This window comes from Aythya marila (assembly GCF_965140915.1).
Source record: "Aythya marila genome assembly, chromosome: 28".
Taxonomy (NCBI): Eukaryota; Metazoa; Chordata; class Aves; order Anseriformes; family Anatidae; genus Aythya; species Aythya marila.
Window position 1 is genome coordinate 2,555,653 of NC_139069.1, and position 20,913 is coordinate 2,576,565.

The window sequence follows — 20,913 nt, forward strand, 5'->3', positions numbered from 1 at the left end:
AGTCACAGAAAAACAGTGGGTGAAAGGCTGACAGATTCTACTTTTTCTGTTCTTCCTTCTCATGCATGCTGTCAATTTCTCGGGAGCTGTGTCCTAAATGTTATGGGGCTGTGCAGGTCAAAGTTAGAAGGGCCAAAGCCCAGCTGGAGCTCAATCTGGCTATGACTGTCAAAGACAATAAAGACTGCTTATAGAAATACTTTAAATAAAGGAGGATTAAGGAGAATCATCATCCTTTATAAGATGTGGTGGAAATCTCGTGATGATCTAGAGACTAGGTAAAGGCTGAGGTACTTAATGCCTTCTTTGCCCCACTGTGTAGCAGGAAGACCAGTTGTTCCCCTGGACATTTCTTCCATGACATGGCCACAGCAATACTTCTAAGGTGCACTTTGTAGCAGTCTTTTCTCTCCTGCTCTTTCCTACTACCAAAGAAAGCTCCACCAGTGTGGAAACCACTCCTGAAGTAGGCATCCCAACCCAGCAGGCTCCTTGCGGCCTCTCAGCCAACCAGACACAAGTCACCTCAGCAGCACCTTCCAAGCCAGGGGCCTGCTGCTGTGCAGTCATGGACTCAAGCAGAAGGGACAGGACAACCCATATGGGGGCCTTCTTTCTGTCTGGGTCCTCCTGGCTCTGGAGGCAGAGGGGATCCCCCAGTCAGCATGCCAAGCAGGTGCCTTCTGCTGGCCTAGCAGGGCCACTGCCAGATGTCAGCCCAAAAGTGCAGCTCCCAGGGAGAAGCCAAGGGTGACCTGTCACCTCCAGACACAAGTGACCTCACAGTCCCTTTCTGTGACACGTTCCTGCAGCTGCCCTATCAAGTGCAGAGACAAAAGTGACCTCACAGTCCCTGCCACCATCACATTCCTCCTGCTGAGCCATGAAATACTGAGGCAGAGATGACCTCTCTCTCACTATCTAGGTACCTGATTTTCTCTTTTTGGGTTAGAGACTAAGCAAAGTTTTAGTGGGAGTGTGTGTTGTTCTGCTTGTGGTGTCATGTCTGTGGTTAAGGTATGGATAAGCTCTACAGGTTAGGGTTTTTTTTTAGGTCTGCCAAGGAGTCTAGGGTTAAACAGAGAGTTTTCATGTTACTGTTAAGGGAAGGCATTAGGTTTAGCAAGAGAGAAAAAAAAAAAAAAAAAAAATAAGATTCCTTTCTGAGTACTGTAGTAGCATTTAGGTTTAGGCATTAAAATTACTGGCTCATGTAAGGTAAGGGCCGTTTGTGACTGTTTTAAGTCAGTGTTACCACAGCATCCACATTACATAAACCCTCTTACCTCCATGAAATCATAAGTTTCTGCTGGCCATGCTCTTCTTCCCAGCCTGAAATATCTCATCTCTATTGTCCAGGCTGCTCATGACCTCCCCATATCTTGTTGGGATCAGCTTTCTGATGACATTCACAATTGCAGAGTATCTGTCTCACCTCTGTTGGTTCCTCTATTCTTGAGACAGTAGTGGCATGGTAGTTAGAAGAGAAAAGGACACAAAGATCCTTAAGAGCATCCTGCATAATGTGCCCATCAGTTCTGCACCTCCACAAAAATGCGCTTCCTACCTACAAGTTTTGTTTCCCAAATGGCATTTATGGAATCAGGTTTTTTTTTTTTTTTTCTCATGCATGGTTCTGTTTTGGATATGCAGAGATGGAATAAGGAAAGTTAAGGCATGGATGGAACTGACCTTCTCAAGGGATGCAAGGAAAAATAGGAAGGTATTCTACAGATACACTGCTCAGAAAAGAATGGCCAAGGAGAGTGTACGCCCTCTGATGGATGAGAAGGGTGCACGGGTAATGACAGACATGGAGAAGGCTGAGGGACTCCACAACGTCTTTCCCTCAATCTTCCCTGCCAGTCAGGCTTCCCAAGTCTTTCATTTCCCTGAACCTGTAGATGGAGGCTGGGGGTGCACCTGGTGGGAGTGAAGAGCAGGTCCAAGACCACCTGATGACACTAAACAGGTACATGTCTATGGGGCCTGATGACATGCATCCCAGGGTCCTGAGGGAGCTGGCTGATGTAGTTGCCAAGCCTCTCTCCATCATACTTGGTGGCTGATAATTCTACAGAAGAGAAGGCTCCAGGGTGACCTCTTTGTGGCCTTTCAGTACTCAAAGGGGACTTCTAAAAAAGATGAAGAGTGACTGTTCACTTAATTGTATGACAGGACAAGGGGTAACAGTTTTAAAGTAAAAGTCTGGAGACTTAGACTAGAGGTTAGGAGAAAACTCTTCACTCAGAGGGAGGTGAGGCACTGGAACAGGTTGCTGAGAGACCTTAGGGATGCCCCATCCCTGGAGCTGATCAAGAGCAGGTTAGATGACGCCCTGGGCAACCTGATCTCATGGGGGGTATCACTGCTAATGGCATCGCTATCCATGGAACAGGTGGTTCAAACTAGATGACCTTTAAGGTCCCTCACAATAGGGGCCATTCTCTGATTCTATGGTCTCACGAGCCATACCTCAAGCACGACTCCCATGCCATCAGCCTTCCTGTGGTCTACCACCTGACCAGAACAGAAGGTGCCTCACCATCATCGTCAATGCCTTGAGCATGCTTCTGTCCTTTACAGTCCCTATCTGTGCCGTTTCCTGCTGCAGGTCCGTCAGATCCACGGACAGAAGTGACCTCCCAGCCTCCTTCACAGCCATGTGCCTCCTGCAGGCCCAGCACATCCTGAGGCACACCTGATCCCATCCCAGCATTCCCAGCCAGCTCCTGCTTGTGGTCTCTGATCTGATCACATACCTGTCACCTCACATGCCTCTTCCAATGCCATGGGACTGCTGCAGGACCTCACAGTCCCTGCCCTGCCCCAAGGGGACAAGCAGCTGAAGTTAGGGATAGCAGTGGGGTTGAGGATGAGACGTGCTGTGTGCATGGTGGAGGGCTTTGAGGGTTAGATGATCAGGTTAATGTTTAGGAAGTAGAGGTCACCCTCCAGGGTTAAGGGAATGGCAAAGGCTTCAAGGGAGGGATTGGTGTTCTGCTCAAGGTGTCTGCTCAGGATCTGGGATAAGGACAAGTGTTGAGGTTTTTAATTTAGATTTGATCTGAGGTGTAGATTCAATAATAGCATTTTAATCCTTAGTTAGGCTTAATTGTCCTCCTGTTTACCCTTCTTGTAGAAGATGCCTTTCATGTCTGGCTTTTCAAAATCCCGAGTAACGTCTCTCCTTTATCTGGCCTTTCCAAGGTCTTTGAGAGAGGTCTTATGATGACATCTGCAGATCCACTAGAACCTGTCTCATCCTTCACACACCACCTCTAAGCAACCTGAGGACTGACTGGGAGGATGATGATGGTTTGGGAAAGAGCTTGGTTAAAATCTCCGAGGAGGAAGACCAAAAGTTCTTCTCTCTACTAGAGAAACATTTATTCATGCCAATGAGTATGTCCTGTTCCTGTGTGGAAAGATTAATGTTATGATTGCTTTAAACAAAATGCTGTACCAAATGTTTGAAGGGCATAAGATACTGATTTTTTTTTTCCTTGGCGATTGTATTAGTAGCTTATGTTATGCGCTGTTCTGCGCTTCACATGGAGAGAGATGATGGTGTTATAGAAAACAATGACACTTGTGAGGACAGAAAAGCAGGTGGATAAAGCTTTGAGTCTGCCAACACAGGACACACACACATGAAAACTGCATGATTAGGAATTGGAAGATTGGATACAAATACAGATTACAAAAGCAAAACCATGAGTGTCACCGTGGCACTGCAGAACAGCTCCAGCAATGGGGCAAAACCAAGGAAGGTGTCCACGACACTGGGGCCACAGAACTGTAGCTGGGAGGAGGAGAAAGAATTCCTGTACATGAGAGAAATTCCCCTGGTTCAGGTACAGCTGCCTTCTGGAGTCAGACCTTCCACTTCCCGAGCCTTGCAGAGAACAGGGGTGGCATACAGTCCAGGGCTGACTGTAGGACATGGTCCCCAGCAGGAAGTACTGCGGTCATGCAGAAGGTGCAGCTGAGAGTGCTGCCAGCTCTGTGAGCAAAGGGGGTGCTGTCCCCAGCCAGGAAGCTGGCCAGCATCTGGCGGAGGGTGCTGGAGCTGTACAAGGCCTGCAAGGAGGAGAAATCTCCCTCAGGAAGAAGGCCACGGGCATCTGCAGGTGTTTGGTGGCCAGCACCAGCACAGTGATGAGGGTGTTCCACATCCCAGTCACTGTGCTGGTCATGTAAGAGAGGAGGGAGAGATGTTTGTAAGGGTTGAGAAACTTCCGTATTCACAGTAGTGGAAACTCAGCCAATGATGGCTTATTGCACCATTCCCCTTTCCTTATGGAAACCCTTTTAGAGCACTCTGGTCCCCTCTGTCTTGTTGGGATAAAAATTTCCAAGCAGTTTCTTCCCCAGTTCCTAAACGGAACAGTGAAGGAATTTCAGAGACGTGAAATTATCCATGCCTGTCATGGCCGAGGTATCCTGCAATACAACAGGAACAAAATAGGGGTTAAGGAATCATTGGTTCTCATGTTTGACAAACACACTCTAATAGCACAAATCACACTTCTAAAATGTATCTTCCCTTTCTTCAGAGAAGAGCATTCGGTGATGACTTTGGTCTGCCACAATCAGCACACCCCAGCAGAGACCCTGCTGCGTTCGGGAGTTGTCAGCTCTGAGGCCTTGGGGACATCTCGAGGGAGCCCAAGGGCACAGAGCAAGCCATGCCATGGTCGGGTGCTGTGCTGCTGAGCTGGGCTGGGCTCCTGGGCCCAAGCAGAGCTCCTGGCAAGAGGGCCGTGGTGCAGAGAGACAGCTGTGCCCAGGAGCAGCTCCTCTGCACAGCGCAGCAGGGCTGGGGGCTCTGACCGCAGCTGGCACACAGAGAGGAGAGAAGGAGAGAGGGCTTGGAGGCACTGAGGAGCGCAACAACAGAGGGCAGCGTGTGGCAGGACACATCTGCAGGCTCTTGACACCGTGAGGCTCTGCATTATTCTACATTTAATGTGGACTAGAAGATGCTGTAGGGAATGGCATTTATAAAAGGATTTTTTCCAGAGGAAGACTGAGGCTTGGATTATCTGAAGAGGAAGGCTTTTGTAGTTTCTGTGCTTTCAGATACTTGCAGTGGCGTTGAATCTGAGTGAGTCTGAGCACACAGCTTGTGGGATGGGGTCTGTTGGCCTTGGACAGGGAAGAGATTTGGGGAGAGAGAAACAAGTTCCCAGCCAGGACATGGGCAGGCAGCAGTGTCTATGTTCCTTAGGCACTGGAACAGGTACCACAGGGAAGTGGTCACAGCGCTGAGGCTGTCCGAATTCAAGAAATATTTGGGCAAACCCCTCAGATATAGGCAAGTTTTGGGGTTTTCATGTATAGATTCAGGGGTTGGATTTGAATATCCTTGTGGGCCCCTTCCAACCTGGGATAATCTATGACACCATGTCTCTATGAACCTCCGAGTGCAATACTTCTGTAGCTCAATAAATGCCAGCACAGGCCAAATGAGCCTAAGCATGGCTCAAAATTGTCTCTAAATGAAACTCTGAAGGGACTCTTTCATCTGAGGCTCCACAAGTTTTCATTTGAAATGCCCAGGATTTATGCCTTAGAAAACAGGGTCGGGTAGGCAGTTAAACAGAAAATACAAAAATAAATCCCCGCAGCCCTGCTCTGCAGATGCGTTAATTGAGAGCAACAAAATTGAAAAGCTCTTTATAATCAGCTGATTTAATCTGAGAATACCCCATCTTCCTCTTTACCTCTGGTTGTGGGTCAGGACTGACTCCTTGCCCAGAGCAGGGTCCCTTGCTCCCAAGGACACCCTCAGGCAGCATCAAGAAGAGCATATGAAAGGGAGCTGGTAAATGCCTGACTGAAAGGGTTTTCAGGGCAGTTATGTGAGAACTGTAAGAACTTTATCTCAGGTATGTCTTCTTATTTATTAAAGCTTTTTTCATCCTTGGCAGTAACCCATGGCCAGAACCACCAAATGTCCAACATCAGCTCAGTGAGTGAGTTCCTCCTGCTGGCATTCGCAGACACACGCGAGCTGCAGCTCCTGCACTTCGCGCTCTTCCTGGGCATCTACCTGGCTGCCCTCCTGGGCAACGGCCTCATCCTCAGCGCCGTAGCCTGCCACCACCGCCTCCACACGCCCATGTACTTCTTCCTGCTCAACCTCGCCCTCCTCGACGTGGGCTGCATCTCCACCACTCTGCCCAAAGCCATGGCCAATGCCCTCTGGGACACCAGGGCCATCTCCTATCAAGGATGTGCTGCACAGGTCTTTCTCTTTGTCTTCTTGATTGCATCAGAATTTTATCTTCTCACCATCATGGCCTATGACCGCTACGTTGCCATCTGCAAGCCCCTGCACTATGGGAGCCTCCTGGGCAGCAGAGCTTGTGCCCAGATGGCAGCAGCTGCCTGGGGCAGTGGCTTTCTCAATGCTGTCCTGCACACGGCCAACACATTTTCCCTGCCCCTCTGCCAAGGCAATGCTGTGGACCAGTTCTTCTGTGAAATCCCCCAGATCCTCAAGCTCTCCTGCTCACATGCCTACCTCAGGGAAGTCGGGGCACTTGTGTTTAGTGTTTCTTTAGTCCTTGGTTGTTTTGTTTTCATTGTGGTGTCCTATGTGCAGATCTTCAGGGCAGTGCTGAGGATGCCCTCTGAGCAGGGCCGGCACAAAGCCTTTTCCACGTGCCTCCCTCACCTGGCTGTGGTCTCCCTCTTTGTCAGCACTGGCACGTCTGCCTCCCTGAGGCACCCTTCAGACTCATTCCCATCCCTGGACCTGGTGGTGTCATTTTTATACTCAGTGGTGCCTCCAGCAGTGAACCCCCTCATCTACAGCATGAGGAACCAGGAATTGAAGGATGTTATAAACAAACAATTTAAACATTTGTTAAAGCATCACTAAACTTCTCATCAATTTATCCATTCTTCTAGCATATCCAAAAAGAGTTGAGATAATCTTTCATTTCTAATATACTTTAGAACTAGTTTAGCAAACACATGATAACATTTTGAGTTAAATATTAATCTTAGCAGCCTGCCTGTTTATTATTTTAATTACTTTGATCAGTTAATCTAATTTACCTATAGAACTAGGCTTCCTCAGTAGATATAGACAATAAAAATTGCATGAGAACCTCTCTGGTCTGAGCTGCCATCTCTTCCCATCTCCTCTGGAGCTGGGGGAGCAGCCCCAGAATGCAGGAGGGGCTCAGGATCAAGAGCCCAGCTGCCACATGCAGGAGCAGCCCTGGTGGCCCTTGGAGCTTCCCCTCACTGCCCGCTGGGCTCTGCCTCTCTGCTGCCTTCGGGTCGGGGCTGCTGCTTCCCTGGAGCCATGGCCATGGCCTGCAGCATGATGTGGCCTTTTCACTGCTGCTGTCTTTTGGCTTCCACATTGTTCCCTTGTGTTCTCCCACTGAGATCTCATGCATCTTGCTGACAGTCTAATTGTCTGTAAAGGGGCACCTCTTTCTTTGCACAGCTCTTCCAAAGTTGGTAGAAGGAATATACCCAAGGAACTGCTGCATGAACGGGTCTCTTGCTTTTTGGGGCTTCACCATGGATCAGAATTTCAGAGTGTTCAGTGTAGTGCTGCACTGGCAGCTCCCTTCTTGGCTGGCCATGGCTCAGCAAAAAATAATTGGCCTATGTCATGCCTGGGAGTGTCCACTGCTGTTGGGTCTGATGGCAAATGGCATGCTGGAGAGGAATCTGCAGCTGATCTGTGGCTGGGCCAGGCCTCTTGTGCTGGCCTGGGGAGTGGGGTTGGCCTTGTGGGGCACAGGCACTGTGTGCTGGGGATCTGCCAGGCAAAAGAGCAGGGCTCCTGCAGCTTCACGGACCTCCATCTCCTGAGTGCAGGGGCTGCTGGGGAGGTCCAGAGCTGCCTTTGTGCCAGCAGCTGCAGTGCCTTGCGATGGGCTGGGGCTGTGGTGGCCGTGCCCAGAGCCCTGCAGCAGCCTGCGGTGGGCACTGCCCTGGGGCCAGACCAGCCTGGGCTGCTGGGGTGGGCTGGGGAGAGGGCAGGGAGGTGGGGAGAAGTGGGCAGGGGCTGGGCTGGGCTGGGCAGTGCCCGGCAGAGGGCAACAGCAGCATCAGGGAGCAATGGCAGCATGCAGGGGAGGGCTCCCAGCAGGGCTTGGTGCTGCAGAGCCAGGGCTGCGCCAAGGGAGCCCAGAGCTGCAGGGGCAGGGGAGAGGAGGCCGCACTGGGCCCTTGCTGGCCTGGGCAGAGCAGGAAGGGGGCCCAGGGCATTTGTCCCCTCCCCAAAGCCTGCCAGGACCTGCAGGGCCGTCAGGAAGAGCCCAGGGCCAGGCTGTGCCCCTGGCCTTGGCTCTGCTGGCAGGAGCGCTCTTGGCATGCATTTCCTGGCCTCCCCTCGCCTGCGCACAGCTGCTGCCCACTCCAGCTGTTGCCACAAACGTGTCCTCACAAGCAGCACCACCCCTTGGGCTGATTCTGCTTTGCCTCCCCCACCCCACTGCCTTGACTCCTTGTCTCTGCTGGGCCCCACCTTCCACACTCAAATGTGTCCCTTAGCTGTCAGTGCCCTCTCCCCTGCTTTGTGGGAATACTAAGTCTGGGCGGACAGGTTACCATTAGGTGCAGTGGTGCTTGTGTAATTCACATTGGTGATGGCACAAATGACGGTTCCTTCACCAGTGATGCACATCCTTCTTCATGTTAGGCCAAAATCAACGTCCTTCTCTCTGCTTTTCCTCATGAATGATCTGGATTAGGTCTCCTTAATTATTCTGAGGCACAATACAATGCTTTTTGCCTTTTGCTACTCCAGCACAATATGTGTGATTTTCCCTTACTCTGCACATTGACCTGCAGGGTCATTCCACGCTTTTCGTTTTCAAATCCTTAGTTGGACGGGGGCCATTTGCAAAGTGTGGCAAGCTGATGTGTTCTGCCTCAGCCATTTGAAGCATGCTATACTTGAGTTTTTCAGCCTGAGTTTGCTAAAGATGACCCAGGAAGGTCATCAACAGATGTTCAAGTGTCTAGTTTAAGTAAGGGAGAGTATCTCAGGTTTCCAGTGGCCATTTCAGATCTAGGTCAATCCAAGGAACCCACTGAAGAAGAGGTTTGTCTTTGAAGGGGTGTTCCTGTGCTGGACTGGGCTGCAGTTACAGGGACAAAGACCACTGCTGGCAGTGGAGGTTCTCTGGGAACTCCAACTGTCTTCACCTGATTTTCCCAAAGGGCTCCGGCATCCTGCAGCTCTTTTCTGACATCTGCTGGTCCAGGGAAGTGACTCAAATACAACGGGGCCACTGGAGGTTTTCCCTGGTTGCTTATGGTCAGACAGCAAAGCTTTGCCAGAATACCCAGTATTTTTTTCAGTACTTGAATGATAAAGCTACAACTCATCAGCTCAAAAGATTCAATCCCTTCCGTAAAATGTCTCATGTGAAGTGGAATTTCTGTCATGAAGAAATGTGATTTTTCAGGATGCATATTCATCCCAGGAGAAGAAATACTGGTGTTCACCTGTAGTTGCATTGTCCTCGCTTTTCTATCATGGTGTGCTCCCTCCCTCATCTTCCAGGCACAAAACTCATCTTGATTACATAGACCCTGCTGAATGTCCTCTTTCCAGCTGCCTCTCTGGACCTATGCACTTCCCATCATTCTCCTGGTTTGCCCTCCTCTTACCGTTTAATCATTCAGACCACTCTCAGTGACCCAGTTGCTGCTTGGAGTTTCAGTGAGTTCAAGGTCACCCATCTCTCAGCAGTCTGTCTAATGTTTTCCTTAGTAAGACCCTCATCATTTATCATTGAATTAGTATGATATGGATTAATATTAACACAGTTATTTAAATCACTGTAAAATACATCATGTACAGTCATCCTTTTGGGAAGGTAAACATCACTGGAGGCAACAAAATAAGGAACTTGAACTTTTTTTTTTTTTTTTTTTTTTTAAATTGCAGCATGATTTCCTGTTGTTTGTTTTGAAATAGGAAAAACCCTGCTCTTCCCACCTAAGCAGGGCTTCAAAGGAGAAACCCTAGACCAATATAACCAGGAGAATGATGCTCTAAACTGAAACAGAACAAAATTCAGCCTTTAAAATGAAGAAAGATTTTTATTAGATGCTCCTTGAAATCTTCCCCCTTAACTACAACATGAAAGCTCTCCAATTAGCTGAACAAGTCTTGAATATTTGAAGAAAATGGTGGGAGAGACATGGCTCCTTAGGAGTTTCTGTGTTTTAATGAGTTCCATTGTATGTTTAGGTGCTGAGTCAATGAAACTTGGGTACTGAGCGGAGAATGATGCAAGTGTGCGAAAAAGCAAACTCAAAAGGAAAAGCTGAAGTGACTTGGAGTATTAATGGTCCCACTGAGGGCTGTTACTAACAATACCTCCCCAGGGACTGCTTAGGGCAGATTATTGGAGGCCATGGTTACAGACAGGCAAAGCACTGTGCTGAGAAAAGTCTTGGTTGACTTTGGTGAAGACAAGGCCCAAGGCCTTACCCCAGCCACTGTGAGGAGAGATCCTGCATCCCCCTGTCTGGCTCAGGACTTTTCCTGGGGGTCTGAGGAATGTGGTGGGCAGTGTGATGCCACGAGAGGAAAACTGGTATGACACCACCCTGCCTCTGCGCAGGGTTGCAAGGAAGCAAAGAGGCTGCACTGCAATGACTATATCTCATTTTCTCAAAAGCTCTAGGCAAAGCGTCAGGACTGTTGGGGCCTTCCCTTTTTAACAGCAACCTCTGTCTTTTCCTCTGCATGTTCTCCTATGCTGTCCCACACTTTGTCCTATTTCCTGGAAGTCTGCAGACACCCACCTCTGTTCACCACCTTGCTCTCATCCCAGCATTTCCATCATATCACCAACGTTTCATCAACCCTCACCAGCTGTTCCTTGAAAAATGAAGCTAAAGTCACATCATAGATACTCACCAGCACCTTCCAAGCCATGGGTCTGGTGCTGGCCTTGCAGCTTCTTGGCTAGATACAGCCAAGCTTTGTGCCTGCTGCTGTCCACTCATGGACTCAAGCACAAGGGACAGGACAACCCATATGGGGGCCTTCTTTCTGTCTGGGTCCTCCTGGGTCTGGAGGCAGAGGGGATCCCCCAGTCAGCATGCCAAGCAGGTGCCTTCTGCTGGCCTAGCAGGGCCACTGCCAGATGTCAGCCCAAAAGTGCAGATCCCAGGGAGAAGTCAGGGCTGACCTGCAACCTCCAGAAACAAGTGACCTCCCAGTCCCTTTGTGTGAAACGTTCCTTCTGCTGCCCTATCAAGTGCAGAGACAGAAGTGCCCTTTTGTCAGGGCTGCTGCATGCCCTGGGGCTGTAGAGCTCTCCTCTGTGTACTCACACCAGACTGAGCACTTGAGCTCTGGTCAGGCCACATGGGACATAACATGGTGCTCAGCAGTATATATTGGGGTCATCTTTCCAAGACAAGGTATCAGTTTCTCAGAGACTGGCAGCACAGTGGTCTCCTTATGGGAATAGAGGAGTTACTACATATTCCTCATGTTTGGGATAGGAATTTCTTTTTCTTTTATTTTCCATTTCCTTTCCCTTCCTCAAGTGTCTATCTCTCTGTGAGTTTATATGTTCGTTCCCCTCTCTCTCTAGATGTGTTTCCTCCTCTCCCTTCAGAGGAGGAAGAAGCAGACAGCTCATGCATGTGTAGTTTCTGGTTGAGGTGAGCAAGGAGGAGGCTGGGTATGCTGCAAGGTGATGGAGGTCCGTGAAGCTGCAGGAGCCCTGCTCTCTTGCCTGGCAGATCCCCAGCACACAGTGCCTGTGCCCCGCAGGGCCAGCCCCAGTCCCCAGGCCAGCACAAGAGGCCTGGCCCAGCCACAGAGCAGCCTGCCCCGAGCAGGGGCCTGCACAAAGAGCTTTCCCTTTGCCCTTTCCCCATCAGTGCAGGCCCAGCAATGCTGTCCTGCTCTTCCCCAGGGCCATCCCTGCTCCCAGAGAGCCTTGCCCAGGGCACTGTGTTTGTGCTAGCCTGGCTGGCCATTGCTGCTTCCCTCCCTGTGCTCCCTCAGGGCCCCAAGCTGGCGGTGCTGCTGTGAGAGCCAGGGGCTGTGGTGCCCTGGGACCCCCGCGGGTCTCCCCCCCTGCCCATGCTGCTCAGGCTGGGCACCAGACCTACATCCATGGGGATCTCTGCTGCTGAGCCCCTTTCCACCTGCCCTGATGGCTCAGCAGCACAGGGCAGTGCTGGGCAGGGCCATGGGGTGTGTCTGAGGGTACAAAGGGCAGGCAAGTGCTTCACCAGACCTTGCCCACGGCACTTCAAAATGCTTATCCTCAGTTACTCTGCAGTCTTATGGGCCTTTGCCTGCTGGGTCTTCAACACCTCTTGTGGCATTGCAGAGCCCTCCTTTAGCCCATCGAATCCTCAGATTCCCCTTTTCCTTTACCAGACCCTTCTTTGGATGGTCACACATTTTAGGAGGTTCTAATCACTACCCACTGAGCAGATTGTCCCTGCAGATCCCCTGACATCTCCTGGAAGCTCCAGATTCCTCTACAGGCTGCAATCTGCATCTGCCCCACTGCAGGGGGTGCAGTCCCATGCAGATAAATTTAAGATCAGTTGTCATCTCCTTAGGCAAGTTCTGCCATAATGGAAGCTCTTAGTGCTGCCCTTGGTTCCTCAGGGACCACCCTGGGACTTTCAGCCTGTGTCCCTCACTCCATGACTAACACCCAGAAATCAGAAGAGCGGGGAGCAACCCCTTGGCTGTGTTCCTGATAGCACATTTGGAAGAGGTGTCCAGGGCCTGGGTTTGCCCTGAACAGCCCCTCTTGTTACTGTGGTGCTATCAGGGAGGCAGCTGTGACCCAGGGCTGCACAGTGCGTGCTGCTGGCTGCAGACGCAGGGATGCCACTGCAGAGGGGACAGGACTGTCACCAAGGTACACGAGATCTGAGGGTTTACCCAGAAAAAAAGAAGTTCAATGTGGAAGCCATAAGAGAGCAGCAGGGAACAAGCCACGTCCTGATGCCGGCCATGGCCATGGCTCCAGGGAAGCAGCAGCCCCGACCCGAAGGCAGCAGAGAGGCAGAGCCCAGCGGGCAGTGAGGGGCAGCCCCAAGGGCCACCAGGGCTGCTCCTGCATGTGGCAGCTGGGCTCTTGATCCTGAGCCCCTCCTGCATGCTGGGGCTTCTCCCCCAGCTCCAGAGGGGATGGGAAGAGATGGCAGCTGAGACCAGTGAAGTTCTAATGGCTTTATTATTGGGTTTATCTACACAGGGAGTCGTCTTCAATAGGAAAATAATTGATTCTAGAGGGGTTTAAAAATAATATTATTTAATTCAAAAGTGAAATACTTAGAGAAAATAATAATACAGACATTTATTAACAGAAGATATGATATTACTTTATTTCTGAGAAAAACTAGGATTTCTAATATTAGGCATAGTATTATAGGTGAATTTGCTGAAGATGTGTGTATTCAAGTAGAGTCCTGATGGAATCCCTTAGTTCCCGGTTCCTCATACTGTAGATGAGTGGGTTCGCTGCCGGAGGTACTATTGAGTACAGAAGTGACACCACCAAGTCCAGGGACGGCGACGAGGTGGAGGGAGGCTTTAGGTAGGCAAACATGGCAGTGCTGACCATCAGGGAGATGACGGCTAGGTGCGGGAGGCATGTGGAAAAGGCTTTGTGCTGGTCCTGCACAGAGGGCACCCTCAGCACTGCCCTGAATACCAGCACATAAGATACCACTATGAAGACAAAACAACCAAAGGCCAAAAAAGTACTAAACACAAGTGGCCCAACTTCCCTGAGGTAGGTATCTGAGCAGGAGAGCTTGAGGATCTGGGGGATTTCACAGAAGAACTGGTCTACAGCATTGCCGTGGCAGAGGGGCAGGGAAAATATAGTGGCCGTGTGCAGGACAGCATTGAGAAAGCCACTGCCTCAGGCAGCTGCTGCCATCTGGGCACAAGCTCTGCTGCCCAGGAGGCTCCCATAGTGCAGGGGCTTGCAGATGGCAACGTAGCGGTCATAGGCCATGATGGTGAGAAGGAAATACTCCGATGACATCAACAAGACAAAGAGAAAAACCTGTGCAGCACATCCTTGATAGGAGATGGCCCTGGTGTCCCAGAGGGCATTGGCCATGGCTTTGGGCAGAGTGGTGGAGATGCAGCCCAGGTCGAGGAGGGCGAGGTTGAGCAGGAAGAAGTACATGGGGGTGTGGAGGCGGTGGTGGCAGGCTACGGCGCTGAGGATGAGGCCGTTGCCCAGGAGGGCAGCCAGGTAGATGCCCAGGAAGAGCGCGAAGTGCAGGAGCTGCAGCTCGCGCGTGTCTGCGAATGCCAGCAGGAGGAACTCACTCACTGAGCTGCTGTTGGGCATTCTCTGACTTTGTACTTGCTTGTCTGTTGAAGGGGAGAAGGCAGAAAAAGGTTAGAACAGACTTCTATGAAGAAAACTGGAAATAAAACAAAAGGCTGGCTAACTCATATTCAGATAAATGTCAGATCAATGAGCTTTGAAGTACTGCTGCAAAAAACTGAGCTGAATGCAAAGCAGAGCTGCAACTATTTCCCTCACTTTATTTTATTCTAGTTGCCCTATCCTAGTTGAGGTATTGGATTTTGAAACTCCCTGACATTACTTGCACACTCACGGTGAAATCCTGTGTTTGCCAGGAGGCAAAAGGGCTGTGCCTAGGTGAAGACTGAGCAGAGCAGCTCTGCCCAGTGGTCCTGTTCTCAGTTGCTCTGTGTCACCTCTCTGAGCTGCAGGACCATCCCACTCAGATGTTTCCCTGAGAAGAAACAAAAGAAAACTGAGAGCAGAAAAGCCTGAGTCCAAGTGCATCAGGACAGAATCCTCACCTTGTCTCATGGGGTCTTAGCAGGATCTCAGCTCTTCCATCCTAACCAGGGCTGCAGAAGCCTCACTCCAGCTTCCCAGAGACAGCCATCCAGCAGCACATCCAGGCATGGCCTTAACACGGAGGTGTCTCCTCCTTAGGGTACCTGGATGCTGCAAGGGCACAAGGATGCCACGAGAGAGCTGCATCCTGCTGTGGAGCAGCCTGCAGACCAGGAGGACACCCCTCAGACTAAGCTGGATATTCACAAGCTGGGGTATCCCAATATTCAAACTGCATCCCCTGCAGTGTCTGGAGGAGGCTTGGCCACAACACTCCTGGCTGAACAGGGGTAGCTAGGTTATGACATTCCAAGAGGCTTCTGCCAGACTTCCTCACCTTGCACTGCAACCCAGCAGGACTCTCAAAGCCTACTGCATTGCCCACTGCCCTCCCAGAAACAAGACCCAGCAGGAGACCCTTCCAGGACCTGCCGCTGCATGGTCTGCAGCCAGGCACTTACCTTGTCAAGGGCTGTGCGGGTTTCTCCTGCAGGCAGCTCTCAGAATCTTCCCACTGCCAACTGCCTCAAAGCCCTCTCTCCTTTTCTTCTCTCTGTGTCTGTGCCTCTGTGTCTCTTTCCTGCTGTGCTGTGCAGAGGAGCTGCTCCTGGGCACAGCTGTCTCTCTGCACCAAGGCCCTCTTGCCACGAGCTCTCTCTGTCCCACGAGCCCGGCCCAGCTCAGCAGCCCAAGGCACTGCAATCACCCCTCTGGGGGCTTTGCTGATGAGCCCACGAACCTCAGGCACTCAGACACAATTGAAGACATCTCTCCAGAAGTCCAAGTCCCAGGCAAGTTTCCTGCAGTGTCCCCCTGAGGGCCAGCACTCACACAGCCTCCCTTGGAGCTCGTTAGAGTAGAACCCTGGAGGCAGTGAGGACAAGGAGACAAAGGCAATGTGAAGGTGACACCGATGTGTGGACAAGTTGGATGTGTGTCACCAAGCACAAGGGTCAGGCCTTGACCTCCAGCCCCTTGGAAGGGAGATCCTTAGCAGTCACACCTTGCTCAGGCCGCTTTGTGGGGCAGTAGGAGATGGGGATGTGCATGGCCATGTGCAGGAGAATGGTATGACCCCTGCCTAGTCCATGGGTGCATGCACAGAGATAATGAGGACCTTGTGCTCATTATCAAGATGTCTCTTCACAGGCCTCAGTGGCAGTGAGTTTCAGTCAGGCCTCAGTGTTGGGACTTTCAGCCTTGGTAGAACCCTTGCTCTTCTCTACACCAGGCTGTCCTAGGGACTCCCAGACCTTCACCTCTTTACCAGCTAGTTGTAGGCACTTGTCCGTGTGGTGTCACACCAGGTCTGAGCTGAGTATGATAACTCAGATCTTCTTGGTGGCCATGCTCCTCATAAGGCAGCACTGTAGGAAGCTGGCCTGGTTCCTGGTGAGCAGGTACCACTGCTTGTATGCACCGCACTGATGTTTCATTCTGTCAGGTGTTAATGTCTTTACACAGATGGTTCAACCTTTCTGTGATTGTGCTGTCTCTGACAAGACAACAGCAGCAGGAGTTGCAGGAAAGTTTGGATAACACAGGAGTAACCAGTTGAATGCAATTGCAGCACAGTGTCACAGAAGCACAGGATGTGGAAGGTTGCCAGGTTCTACCTCTTCTGTGCTTCCTTATCATGCAAGCTGTCAGTTTGTCTGGAGCTGTGTCCTGAATGTTATGGGGCTGTGCAGGTGAAAATTAGAAGGGACAAAGCCCAGCTGGAGCTCCATCTGTATATTTATATCAAAGAAACAAAAACTATTTATATATAAACTCCAGATAAAGGAGGATTAAGGAGAATCATCATCCTTTATTGGATGTGGGGGGAAAGCTGGTGACAAGAAAGGAGGTGAAGGCTGAGGTACTTAATTCCTTCTTTGCTTCAGCCTCCAGCAGCAAGACCAGCTTTTTCCCCTGGATATTTCTTCCTTCTCATGGCCAGTGCCAAAGTTCCAGGGCACGCTTCATGGCAGTTTTTTTCTCCTGCTCTTTCCTATTACCAAAAAAAGCTCAATAGGTTTGGAAACCACTCCTGAAGTAGGCATCCCAACCCAGCAGGCTTCTTGCAGCCTCTCAGCCAACCAGACACAAGTCACCTCAGCAGCAGCTTCCAAGCCAGGGGCCTGCTGCTGGCCTTGCAGCTTCTTGGCTACACACAGCCAAGCCTTGAGCTTTCTGCTGTGCAGTCATGGACTCAAGCAGAAGGGACAGGACAACCCATGTTGGGGCCTTCTTTCTGTCTGGGTCCTCCTGGCTCTGGAGGCAGAGGGGATCCCCCAGTCAGCATGCCAAGCAGCTGCCTTCTGCTGGCCTAGCAGGGCCACTGCCAGCTGTCAGCCCAAAAGTGCAGCTCCCAGGGAGAAGTCAAGGGTGACCTGCCACCTCCAGACACAAGTGACCTCACAGTCCCTTTCTGTGACACATTCTTACTGCTGTCCTATGAAGTGCAAAGAGAGAAGTGACTTCACATTCACATTCCTCCTCCTGCTTCAGGACATCCTGAGGTAGTGCTGACCCCTCTCTAGTCCTTTAGGGACTAGGACTCACCATTCTAGGTTAGAGGATAAACACAGGTTTAATGGGAATCTTTGGTGTTCTTCTGTGGCTATCAGGTCTGTCTCAAGTGTATGGGCAATCCCTGTCTTTTAGTTGTTTTTTTTTTTTAGGCCTGCCAACAACTCCTCTAGGGCTAAATAGTGCATGTTAATGTTAGTGTTTAGGGTAGAGATTTGGGTAAGCGGGAGTGTCAAGGTAAGGGAAAGGTAAGGGAAAGGGGCTAAGGGCTGTGTTTTGCTTCAGTGCATACTTTGAGTAGGGGATTCCTCTCAGAGAGGTGGAGTAACGTTTAGTATTTAGTAGCGTTTATTTTTAAGGATTAAAATTACTGGTTCAAATAAGGTGACGGCAATACATGACTGTTTTAAATCAGTGTTAGTGTAGCATCTAGCATCTACAGTCTCTTGTCCAAGCTGCTCCTGACTGTGCCATATTTTATTGGGATCAGCTTTCTGATGACATTTAATATCTCAGTGTATCTGTCTCACCTCTGTTGGCTACCCCATCCCTGAGAAGGAAGTAGCATTGTAGTCAGGAGGGAAAAGGACATATGGGTCTTTAGGAGCATCCTGCACAATGTGCCCATCAGCTTTGCATCTCCACAATATCATGCTTCCTACCTACAAGTTTTGTTTCCCAAGTGGCTTCTATGGAGCCAGGGTTCCTTTTCCCAGGCCCTCTCACATGTTTCAGTTTCGGGTGTGCAGGGATGGGATAAGAAAAGCAATGCACAGATGGAACTGATCTTCTCAAGGGATGCAAGCAATAATAGGAAGGGATTCTACAGATACACTGCTCAGAAAAGAAAGGCCAAGGAGAGTGTACCCCTTGTGATGGATGAGAAGGGTGAACTGGTAATGACAGACATGGAGAAGGCTGAGGGACTCAACAACATCTTTGCCTCAGTCTTCTCTGCCAGTCAGGCTTCCCAAGTCTTTCATTTCCCTGGACCCATGGATGGAGGCTGGGGGTGCAAAGTCCCACCCACTGTAAATGAAGTGCATGTTTGAGACCACCTGCTGGAACTCCACAAGTACAAGTCTATGCGACCTGATGACTTGCATCCCAGGGTCCTGAGGGAACTGGCTGATGCAGTTGGCAAGCCTCTCTCCATCATATTTGAAGAGTCCTGTCAGTTGTGTGAAGTCCCTGGTGGCTTGAAAAAGGGAAATATCACTCCCATTTTTAAAAAGGGTAGAAAGGATAACCCAGGGAACTACTGAATGCTGAGCCTCACCTCTGTGCCTGACAAGATCATGGAAAAGATCCTCCTGGAATCAGTGTCAAGGCACAAAGAGGTGATCCGAGACAACCAGAATGGCTTCACCAAAGGGTAAATGGTGCCTGGCCAATCTGGTGGCTTTCTACAATGGAGTGACCACATCAGACAACAAGGGAAGACCAACCGATGTCATCTACTTGGACTTCTGTAAGACCATTGCCATTGTCCCACATGACATCCTGGTCTCCAAATTAGAGAGAGATGCATTTGATGGGTGCACCATTCAGTGGATAAGGAGCTGGCTTGAAGGTCACACCCAGAGAGTGGTGCTCAATGGCTTTATGTCCAAGTGGAGGCTGGTGGTGAGTCTTGTACCTCAGGGGTCTGTCCTCGGACCCGTACGGTTTAATATGTTTATTAGTGACATAGACAGTGGGGTCGAGTGCACCCTCAGCAAGTGTGCAGATGACACCAAGCTGAGAGGTGTAGTTGATGCAACAGAGGAAGGGATTCCTGTGCAAAGGGCCCTGGGCAACCTGATCTCATGGGGGGGCATCCCTGTTTATGGCCAGGGAGTTGGCATTAGGTGATCTTTAAAGTCCCTTCCAACAGGAGCCATTCTCTGATTCTATGGTCTCACTAGCTATACCTCAAGCATGACTCCCATGTCATCAGCCTTCCTGTGGTCTATCACCTGACCAGAACAGAAGATGCCTCACCATCATCTTCAATGCCATGTGCATGCTTCTGGCCTTTATGGTCCCTTTCTGTGCCACATTCCTCCTGCAGGTCCGTCACCTCCACAGACAGAAGTGACCTCCCAGCCTCCGTCACAGCCATGTGCCTCCTGCAGGCCCAGCACATCCTGAGGCACACCTGATCCCATCCCAGCATTCCCAGCCATCTCCTCCTTGTGGCCTCTGATCTGATCGTATACTTGTCACCTCACATGCCTCTTCCAATGCCATACGACTGCTTCAGGACCTCACAGTCCCTGCCCTACCCCAAGCATAAAAGCCACACAAGGTAGGCGTAGGAGTGGGGTTGAAGCTGAGATGTGCTGTGTGCAGGGTGGAGGGCTTTGAGGGTTAGATGATCAGGTTAATGTTTAGGAATTAGAGGTCACATTCCAGGGTTAAAGGAATGGCAAGGGCTTCAAGGAATTGTTTGGTATTGTGCCTAAGGATCCTGCTAGGGTTTTGAATAAGGGTAAGCTTTGAGGACTTCAGTTTAGGTCTGGTTTGAGGGCCTAAGGCTAAGGTTGGCACTTTTCTCCTTGGTTAGGCTTAATCATCCTTCTGCTTGCCCCTCTACTAGAAGATGGGTTTGACATCTGCCTTTTACAAGTCCCGAAGAAAGTCTTTGATCCATCTGTCCTTTCCAAGGTATTTGAGATAGGTCTTATGACAATGTCAGCATCTCCACTAGCACCTCTCTCACCCTTCCCACACCACCGCTAAGAAACCTGAGGATTGACCAGGGGGATGATGAAGGTTTGGAAAGAGCTTGGTTAAGATCTGTGAGGTGGGCTGTTCTGTGCTTCACACAGAAAATGATGATTGTGCCATAGAAAACGGTGACACTCGTGAGGACAGAAGAGCAGGTGGATAAAGCCTTGGGCCTGGCAACACAGGACACACACACATTAAATCAGCGTGATTAGGAATTGGAAGATTGGATGCAAATGCAAATTTTGAAAGCAAAACCAAGAGTATCACCATGGCACTGCAGGACAGCTCCAGCAATGGGGCAAAACCACAGAAGAGGTGTCTATGACAGTGGGGCCACAGAACTGTAGCTGGGAGGAGGAGAAAGAATTCCTGTACATGAGAGAAATTCCCCTGGTTCAGGTACAGCTGCCTTCTGGAGTCAGACCTTCCACTTCTTGAGCCTTGCAGAGAACAGGGGTGGCATAGAGCCCAGGGCTGACCATAGGACACGAACCCAAGCAGGAAGCACTGCGGTCATGCAGAAGGTGCAGCTGAGAGTGCTGCCACCTCTGTGAGCAATGGGGGTGCTGTCCCCAGCCAGGAAGCTGGCCAGCACCTGGCACAGGGTGCTGGAGCTGTGCAAGGAGGACAACTCTCCCCCAGGAAGAAGGCCACGGGCATCTGCAGGTGTTTGTTGGCAGGCACCAGCACAGTGATGAGGGTGTTCCACATCCCAGTCACGATGCTGGTCAAGCAAAAGAGAGGAAGAAGAGATTTGTGTATGGGTAGAGGATCTTCCAGATGGACAGCTAGGGAAACTCAATGAATGGTG

The 20,913-nt window shown here is 50.5% G+C and overlaps 1 protein-coding gene and 1 pseudogene across 2 annotated transcripts in view; one reads left to right on the top strand and one right to left on the bottom strand.

Annotated features, from left to right (window-relative positions):
* Positions 1 to 5,959: 5,959 nt before the first annotated feature.
* Positions 5,960 to 20,913, top strand: part of LOC309888287 (olfactory receptor 14C36-like) — a gene marked incomplete at both ends in the record, with an annotated part of 96,750 nt that continues 81,796 nt past the window's right edge. The window contains one exon of the mRNA XM_082780526.1: positions 5,960 to 6,720. Coding sequence (XP_082636652.1) covers positions 5,960 to 6,720 — 761 coding nt within the window. The remainder of the gene's footprint in view (positions 6,721 to 20,913) is intronic.
* Positions 13,407 to 14,348, bottom strand: LOC309888152 (olfactory receptor 14C36-like; annotated as a pseudogene). Its single transcript has one exon. The product of its transcript is annotated as an olfactory receptor 14C36-like (transcript).